The 9,642-nt window shown below is 44.7% G+C and overlaps 1 protein-coding gene across 1 annotated transcript; it reads right to left on the bottom strand.

Moving 5' to 3' along the window:
• Window positions 1–484: 484 nt before the first annotated feature.
• Window positions 485–8,366, bottom strand: skor1b (SKI family transcriptional corepressor 1b). Its single transcript, XM_078427267.1, has 8 exons — window positions 6,654–8,366; window positions 5,973–6,063; window positions 5,189–5,296; window positions 4,482–4,553; window positions 2,991–3,065; window positions 2,469–2,543; window positions 1,826–1,891; window positions 485–849 (listed from the first exon to the last, which is right to left on the bottom strand). Exons 1-8 carry the CDS (start codon window positions 8,364–8,366, stop codon window positions 752–754), a joined length of 2,298 nt encoding a protein of 765 aa, XP_078283393.1. The 3' UTR covers window positions 485–751.
• Window positions 8,367–9,642: the final 1,276 nt, after the last annotated feature.

The following is a 9,642-nucleotide window of genomic DNA, read 5'->3' as shown; positions in this document are numbered from 1 at the left end:
CACCTCTCGGACCAGAACGAAACATAGGCCGTTCACATCCTCCTGAACGCCCCCTTCCGAGGTTCGGGACTCTGTCTAAACTTTTCTATTCCCAAGGCAACGATTTCTCGCCCTCGCCCGGTCTCCAGTGCAACATAAACCGATATAAAAAAATACCCGAAGCTAAGGAAACGGTTTAAGGCCGGCTTTATTTTAAGAACAAAATCACTTAACATTTTCCAAACGGAATCTTTGTACACTGGATTACCTCTTAAAGTGCTGTTGTAATAACATCGATAATATACAAAGATAGTTGTGTTTACCCCTAGATCTCGGGATGAGAAACGCAAATAAATAATAAATAAATCAATAAATTACAACCATTAAATACTTTACGAATGAAATCACATTACATAAAGATAAATTGCACATTACCACTTATTTTTTTATGAACAATATCTTTTCTTTAAATAAGTGGACATTGAAAGCCAAACAGGTAGGGTGTGTGATATGACCCGAAGGTCATCGATTCATTCTTCATATAGAAAATTTCGTGCCCGGAGTCCTTGGATTCATATTCACATCCTCCGTCAACAATAGATATCGCAGATAGATATTGTCCGCACCTCTCCCGGGGGGTCGGCTCTGTGCACCCCCTCAGCTTCTGTGTGTCCTGGTTTGCACCTTTATATTAAAAACTTCTTTATTATGTACAGTACTAGGGACATTATTTTATAACACCGCTTGTGTCGTGGTGTAAAGGGCTTCTTTGTCACTGCGGAAGCAGAGGCGATTTGAAGGAGCAGTTTCCTGTGCAATGTCTTGGGGTCAGCATTTTACAGGAGAAATGGTGAAGAGCGTCGTGCGCTTCTGGTGCAGAGAGATGGAGAGGTGGAGAGGGAACAGGGAAAAAAGTGGTTAGAAACTGACACGGTTTGCAGTCTGAAGAAGAAGGGTCTCGACCCGAAACTATCCAGAGATGCTGCCTGTCCCGCCGAGTTGCTCCAGCATCTTGTGTTTATCTACGGTTTGTAACATCTGCCTTGTGAGCCTTGATCTGAACCACATCCTAAATATGTGCTAAATACTGCTTTTAATACCACGCCTGATTCGACCCAGGAGACATTGTACTTGTATAAGAAGATAACTGCAGATGCTGGTACAAATCGAAGGTATTTATTCACAAAATGCTGGAGTAACTCAGCAGGTCGGGCAGCATCTCGGGAGAGAAGGAATGGGTGACGTTTCGGGTCGAGACCCTTCTTCAGACTGAAGAAGGGTCTCGACCCGAAACGTCACCCATTCCTTCTCTCCCGAGATGCTGCCTGACCTGCTGAGTTACTCCAGCATTTTGTGAATAAAGACATTCTACTTGTACCTGTTACCTCTGGGCTAAGCCTCACTTTCCTACCTCTTCACCTCTAACTGCCTAAAAGAGTGAGTGTTTGGCCAATCGAGTTTCCAGAGTTCTGGTTCGATTTGGTACCAGCGCCTACACCGCTTCAAGTTGCTGCAGAGCAAAAAAATATCATCTCGTTTCCTTTTATTAAATATATAAAATTACGCTGTTGTCGCGTATTACTTTTGCTCTAAAACTTATCATTGTTCCCGAGCCAACATTTTAATTCCTTTCCTACTACATTCGCGTCCCTCTCTCTTTCCAGTCTATTGTGTTGTCTATTCTTCGTCTTTAATATATTTTCGTCCTCTCAATCGTCTCTCCGAGATCCTCACTCTCTCTTCCACCTGGGGCCCCTTTCGTTTGGGATCAGCATTGTCTGTGCGCCCATTGTTACCTCACCCCTCCTTTTCGAAACGCAGATGATTAGGATGGAGACACCCTTACCTTTCAGTTTCTGTTGAATGGCGTACCGCGCTTTCCTTTCTTGGTCCAGTTCATTACAGAGTGTATCTGTCAAAAGCAAATGATTCCGTCACTGAGAAAAGCAGCAGAACATAAACTAAAGGGAACTCCAGCCAGTCTCAATAACAATTAAAGAAAAAAAACCACCCACAGCTTGTGTTTTTTTTAAATCTCTCCTTACAAACTCAAATGAGTTCTGGCTGAGCAGTCAAAACTCACGCGCTATTTAGATTTATCCGTGAAGCAGCCAAATGCTCCCAGTCCATTGAGGTGGATTGTGCTGGAAGGCACACCAGTTGAAAATTAAACCAAAGTTAGGCACTACTTCACAGGTAATTTTACGCCTCGGTTTTTAATTTAGACAGCTTGAAAATTGCAGTGGAAGAAAAAATTCAATCATTTATTTGTAATGATGCCTTGGAGCCGTTTGAACATGTAGAAGCTGCACAGATTACCGAGACGAGAAGGACGCTGTAGCGGCAACACATCAAAAGGTCAGTGCCACTGCAATTGAAATTATTGAAAAATAATTCCACTACAAATGTTGTTAATGCACTGCGTGAGATGCTGACTAGAGCACTGCCCAATTCACTGCTATAAACACCGGCACGTGGGCGCACTTTACCTCTAACGATCTGGAGTTGTTGAACCATCTCTTCTCGGTAAGCCAATTCCCTCTTCATTTGATCCTGAAAACTGTCTGTAGAAAAGTAGGGCAGAATTCAAGTTAATATTTGTTGACATACTTTTTGTGCCATCCAGAATAGACCCACTTCCAAAAAAGAACTCCTCTTCGTTCTGTTCCACTGGGTTCAATCCCAATTAACGATTTTGTTTCCCCCTGCATCTGACACCAATGCCCTTCCTTTACTTAATTACTGTCCTATTTTAGGACTTTACACAAACGCAGTTGAATGTCAGACTGACGATGAAGAAAGTATGTTTGTATCCTAACAGCGTTCAAGCATTTTCCCGTGTATGGAAATGTTTTTAAAGAATGATACATTTGTTTTAAGAGGTTGAAATCATTTCTGGTTTATTCGCAAGGACATGAACAGTATGTGTAGCGGAGCGTGAACAAATGGTTTAAAATCATATGATCCCCAGTGATAACTTTCTCCTCCAGAAGAGCTTCACACCGACTTACCTTTCAGGCTCTGAAATTCGCGCTCTAATTTCTTCCTAAGATCCATTTGCTCCAAGAGTAGTTTTTGAAGTTCCTCTGAAACAAGAACACGAGGAGTGATAACTCTTAACAGACCTCCAAATGTGCGACAGTCAGATAGGCAAAAAGTGCTGGAATAACTCAGCGGGTCAGGCAGCATCTCTGGGGTGAAGGGATGGGCGACGTTTCGGGTCGGGACCCTTCCTCAGACTGAAAGAGCGAGAGTTAGGGTCACTGAACAGCCCGGTAAATGTAATTAAGATGCACAGGGCGAGGGGGGAATGGATGTCTTTGGCCGTTTGGCTCGAAAGCCATTCGGGAGGGTATTGCCGCTGATTAAAGCTCCACCACCAACTTTACAACAGGTCCTGCCCTGGCTTATTGAGGGTTAAATGCGCTTTGGTTCGCATTGACGCCATCACGGTCAGCGATTAGCAGAATTCTCCATAGGTGGGAGTTACCACATACACTGACTGGTCAACTATTCACCAAGACGTTGCGCACTTTCCCATCCTTACCCTTTAGGTAAAATAACAGTAACGCGTTTTAAAAAAAAAAGAAAATTCTAAATCAATTTGTGTTATGATTTATTAATGAAAATCATTTAAACAAAACTGCAGCCGCTGCACATCTGAAATAGAAACAGGACATGCTGTAATTCTGATTGGACGTCTTCAACCTGAAACGTTAATTGTTTCTTTAACCACAGATGCTGACAGACCTGATGAGTTTTACCGGCATTTTCTGTTTAGTTTATTATTATACAACGTTTTTTAATTCACGGGTCAGTACCCCTTCTGATACTTGAGAAATTTAAACCAAATAGCACTGCTCAAAATTCTCAGCATCAAGCGGTCGCTTCGAATATCGATATACAGGAGGCCGACTCGGCACAGCTAATCTGTTCCAATCTAACTGGTCTGCGGAAATGTATAACATTATAAACATCTCATGTACAGAAAATGACAACCCATTTCTGGTTCAGTTTGCATTGCAAATAAAAGGTCCGACGACAGAAAATCTGACCCTTTCACCCCCCCCCCCAAACTCGAGGCTGTGTGAAACTGCTTCAGTACCACAATTAATTAAATTTGAATTTTATAAATCCAGTCTACGAATAAATAAAACCAGCGCTTGGACCTTTCAGTGCCGGAGCGATAAAGCGTCTTAGGGAATTTGATTGTTATTTTAAAGCGTGATTAAAACTCCTGGCTCAACTTTAAATGGTCGGACTTTTTGAATCGTTCAAAATAATATAAAAAATAACAAATGATTTAAGGAGACACCTGTTAACAAGCATGAAAGCGATGAAGATCATGGCTGGCTTTCCTGCCTGCGCATGGGACTGCAAGGAAAGTAAGATTGCAATATGATGGAAGAGTCCTAACCCAGAGTGACCTGGACAACATCTACTCGAGGTTTCTGCCCCCGAGCTGTAGTTGGATTAAAACCAAAGAAAGTCCAAACGCAGACCTTTGCCCATATTTTCGATGTCTTTTTCCACCAGTTGTGTTGGCGGGCTCTCCAGTACAATGCCATCTTCACCTGCAGACACATAGATGAACTCAATCACAACCCATCAGCGACATGTTTACATCTAACCATACTTTATTAGCTACCTGCTCAAACACAGCTTTTTTTTTCCTGAGTCCCTTAATTGAATGTAGTGCAGACCATAACATCACACGCCATTTGAGCCCGCTTGTGTTTCCGAGTGAGAATGCCCTCAGTGAACATCTCAAATTAAATTGACCAAAGAAAATATAGAACACATTGGGTTTCCTGCAAAAGATACACCTGGGAAACAATCTACTGACAAACTCACGAGAATTGCACCGATACTTGTTATGTAGAAGATAATTGGCATAAATATAGGTGCAACTAACACGGAAGTTCAGAATAAGTTCATAAAACATAGGAGCAGAATTAGGCCTTTCCGCCCAGCGAGTCTGTCCCGCCATTCGAACATGACTGATCGATATTTCCCTCTCTACCCCATTCTCCCGCCTTCTCCCCGTAACCATTGACACATTTACCAATCAAAACTCTAACTGACATTGCTATCTTTACATTTTAATGTTAAATGCCAAATGTAAGCTTTAGTGAAGAGTTGTTGCAACTTGAACCGAGGGATGTGTTCCTGCGGGTGAACCTGCTGATCGCAGGGCCGGCACACTCACCCCGCTCAATACTGGCAGAGGTTTCCTGGGAGACGCTCCCTTGGTCCAGAAACGATTTCCTGGACTCCGAGTCCTCCGCCGAGCACTGATTGTCTTCCTTGACTTGCTCTTGGAATAGAACAAACAGATTTTCAGAGAGAGCGCAACGCGGGACTATGATTGTAAATATAAGTGTGGCGAGCAGTGGACCGAATCAAGGCACCCGCATTACAGGCTGGCGTTATCAAAGGGACTCGATGCACTAAACCGAGCCTCAGCCATATAGGCAAACCACATCTCGATCAACAGGGTTCCCGTTTACTTGTGATAGTCCAGATTCTGCACAGTTTTAATTACAAATTTAAAATATGAATGCGTTTACGTGAAAATTAACACTTGTTGAATGACATAGTATGGGGTAGACCAATCGGCCCATCGCCCATGTGGCGACTCTTTGGCAGAACACTAATCAGTTCCATCCCGGGGCCCTGAGTTTAAAGAGAAACATGTTTAGTTCGCATATTTGGAATCCGCTTCCGCCAGTGCATTCCAAATGAGCTGCCTCTGCCTAATTCATTGTTAAACCTCCAGACAATAGATGTTTTTTAAAAATTAAGTGCTGGAGGAACCATCAGCCCGCCCCGTGTAAACTTTCCGTTTGAAAAGCCCCTGACACATTCACAGACGAGCAGTTCAGTCTGCAGTTCAGGCGGGTTTCGCACTTGGGCATGGAGCTGAAACAGGCCACGAGTGATGGTAACGAGTTGGAGGGTGGGTATGGATGGGATTTGGGGGAGTGGTTTACCGGCGGCGTCTGCACTGCAGATGTAAACGGGCGCTAGAGCCACCGTGGCAGGATTCTTCACACTCTGCACATCCTGTTCGTGCGAAAATACCTGAAACAGACAAACATTGAGAAGCAAGCTCCAAGAGGTTACTGCGACCCGTCAATCAACCAAAGCTTTTGGTTCACAATCTCTCTCTGTCACCGGGGGTGAAATGGGAGACCTGGGATCATTTCCACCAATTGGTCGCTCCGAGCCCACCCTCCCCACAAAAATCCTTGGGATTAAAATAAAACCCTTCGAACCTGCAGTTGGCATTAAACTCCATTTGCGTGCATTGGTTTTTATACATGCAATTATTGAATACTTGAAAGAAAATGACCCAAACTAAAATGCAACCCAACATCACAACCCCCTATTGACGATTTAGCTCTCTCAGTTTCAGACGAATTAAACAAGGCCTGATAATCTGGTTAATTACATTCTATTCAATATGACTGAATGCTAATTCTAAGGTGTCAGCGCCTTTCGCTCCCTGTTTAGGATACTACAAGACATTCTAAATATTTGGGTTCAGTTTATTATTTAACAGTAGTGCTTAGTTTTATCTATACAAACTGAATCTTATAATTCGACATGGCTTTTATTAAATAACAGAACTCGTAATTCAGGCAGTAGGGCTGGCAATAGAAAAAAGCTACCTCGTGGTCTTCCTCTTCTATACTTTGTTCGTCGTGTCTGGATTCTTCAGATCCTTGCTCGGTGTAAGGTGTGGCCAGGGCCTCTGGGTGGGACATTTGGTGAGCGGGTTCTGAGTTGCTAGGGGTTTCTTGTAGTGGGACTGCCGTCTCTTGGATAGTTGGCGAGGCTTCATCATCCGGACATCGGTTCGACTCCACGTCCACCTCCGGCTCCTCGCCGTCGCTCTCCATGTCGGGGGAAGCCGACCTGTAGCTCGAGGTCTCGCTCATAAAATCCGGCGACATGTAGCCCGGCCTGGCGCCGTTGTACACTTCCCTGTTGCCGTAGAGTTTGGCGATGCTCTCTGCGTCCTTCACCACCGGCCGGAAGGCTGAGATGTAGTTGAGTTTGCGTGGTGTCAGGGACACAGCTTCTATGGACCTGGCCTCGTCTCCCGACCTCTCCTCGTCGTTCCTGGAGTGGGCACTGGAACATCTCTCGCTGTCCGCCAGGCTGTCCTTAGGGGTGTTGCTGCTTCGGTCACTTTGCTCCGACGCGTCCATTTCATTCTGCCGACCGTTCGGGTTGTCGGCGACTTTGGCCTGAGCTTGTGGGTAGGGCGGCACCGGGAGAGTGCCAGCCGTCGGCCAGAACATGGGGAAGGAAGGGTACACAGCGTCCTTGTTACCCGACCAGAACATGCCGGGGAGGCCGGCCTGAGCCTTGTCTCCAACCACGTTGGCGTCGTCTTTCTTCTGACACAGCCCGAAGGCGGGGAATCCGTAGGGATGCGGGAACATGGGAGGTGGGATCTTCTGCAACATCCCGAACCCCTTGCTGGGCACCGGGATGACGGGGTAACTCCTGACGTTGTTGCCGAGGCTGAGGCCGTCCTCGCATCTCATGGCTTTGTGGGGCATCTCCGAGCTTCTGGGCGGCATAGCGTTGGGACCGTGCGCTTTCAGAGCCGAGGAGCCTCCGGATCCGTGGTTGGGGAGGGTCCGTTTGCGACTCCCTCCATTAAACATGGCCTTGACATCCTCCCAAGCGTGTGCCAAGTAATCACTCGGTATTTTGTCGGAAAGTTTGAGGTGTCTCCGCCATGAGTTGAAGTTAGCGGCGTCTGGCTGGGTATATTTAGCATCCGGGATTCTGTGAGAATGGAAGATGAATTTATTTGGAGAAAAGTACATATTGCAATAACTGCATTTAATGCACTTGGCCCGAGAGCTGTTATACCTCGCTGGGATGAAGTTACCGCGAGAACCCCAGGCGCACGCGTGGGATACATCGAATGCAAAGTTCTCGGGTAGTTTTGGAGGCGAGTGCTCGCCCAGGAAAGACTTGCAGAGCCTTTCCGCCTCCCGTTTGGTGATCATGCCACATCTTCTGGACGAGATCGGCATGGCTCCGGCTCGGCGCAAGATCTCCAGCTGGACTGGTGTGCACTGGACACAAGTGATCCCCAGAGCCACCCTCCTGTTGTGGATCTCGTTGTAGCTGTAGTTCTTCAGCAGCGTGTTGGAGATCTGGGCCAAACACAGTCTCTCCTGACCGTCAATCACCAAAGACACAATGGGCAGCCCGTACAAGACAGCCTCGCCCACAGTGTTGGTCTTCAGGTTACTTGAGCCGGGGTGGTCAGGCTGGGTGTAAGGCTGAAGTTCCTGCTTTGATGTTGGCGAAGAGGCGGTGTCGTTCACTGCTGACAGCTGGCTAGAAATCTTCTCCATTCCGGAGTATCTGCGGAGAGGAGGCAAATGAAATGCGCCAAAATTCTATTTAAAAAATTTTTTTTCCCTTAAAAATAATTATTTTCCGAAAATTAACCATGCTACGAAAATGCACAAATTTCCACAAAGCCTGTGTGGAGTGTTCATCGCGCAGATAATTTGTGACCAATAATTAAAATAATTCATCATGCAGCGAGATAATTGAGATAAATATTTCCCATCTAAATAAACGGGCTTCTCGTTTATAAATATCTAGCACGCTGTCCCTTCCTAAATGGCCATTATGTAAAGATCCACCACAAGCGAATATATATATATATATTTTTAGAAAAAAAGCAATTTATTTCAAATAACCGCAATCATTCCTAAATTTACAACGTTTAAAAAAAAGGTAATTGCTCGTTTCTTTTTACTGGGACTCAAATCCTCCAGGAGCAAGATGGAAAATGGAAAATATGATCCAATGTTAATCATTTATTTTATATATATTAAAAATATATATAAGTAGTATCTCCACCGCTAAGACAGCGATATAACGTTCATATATTCCAGTAATTGCAAAAAATGATTGGCGCCGGACCCTATACATACAAAACTAATATGCTTGCACAAAAAGGACCGGAATTTTCTTTTTTTTAATCCGAGTTGCTTTTATTATTGTTGGTTCCATTCCTACCTGCACAGGGTTACTTCGGGATTGAAGAAGCGCCGTGTTTTGGAGGACAGGGTTATTCTGTGATGCAGAGAAGAGAAACTGTATTTGCAGCTGAACTGACTATTTCAATATTTAAAAGCAAGATGTGTGGTTTTTTAAAAAAAAGATCACTTTAAATAAACTTAGTTCGCTTCCGATGCGGTGCAGTCCTTGAGAGGCATTATCTTGCCAAAAGGTATTTAATCCAGAAACGGCAAGCGAAAGGATGAACGACGCGGTTTAAGTACCCCAGCGATTTTACAATAACGATTGATACGGTCAATTAGTATTTACATCACACCGCTAGCCCGGATCAGATAAGTGAATGGGTTTAAATCGGGGATGCTTCCTACATTATAGATCACAGCTACTGTTTGGGAAAGCTCCTATTTGGTGGGGGGGGGGGGGGAATAAAATAAACCCCGAGTCCACACAAGGAACGCAACTTTAAACGTGACGCGTTAGAACCGTATCCTGGGCCAGGCAAGTATAATGGGCTTACTTAAACAGACCGGGACATTAAGTGTAATTAGAACGTATACACCAGTAATACACTTTAGGAAGATAGCATCGTAATTAAAA

Source organism: Rhinoraja longicauda, chromosome 33 (assembly GCF_053455715.1).
Source record: "Rhinoraja longicauda isolate Sanriku21f chromosome 33, sRhiLon1.1, whole genome shotgun sequence".
NCBI lineage: Eukaryota > Metazoa > Chordata > Chondrichthyes > Rajiformes > Arhynchobatidae > Rhinoraja > Rhinoraja longicauda.
This window is presented reverse-complemented; position numbering and strand designations above follow the sequence as displayed.

Bases quoted from the DNA above. Each gene is read 5' to 3' on its own strand.
- skor1b (XM_078427267.1), bottom strand. From the start codon at position 8,366: ATGGAGAAGATTTCTAGCCAGCTGTCAGCAGTGAACGACACCGCCTCT. The intron at 4,554-5,188 runs GTGAGTGTGCCG...ATGTGTCTGCAG, and splicing joins CTCTGCCAGTATTGAGCGGG to GTGAAGATGGCATTGTACTG. The intron at 1,892-2,468 runs GTAAAGTGCGCC...TGCTTTTGACAG, and splicing joins ACAACTCCAGATCGTTAGAG to ATACACTCTGTAATGAACTG.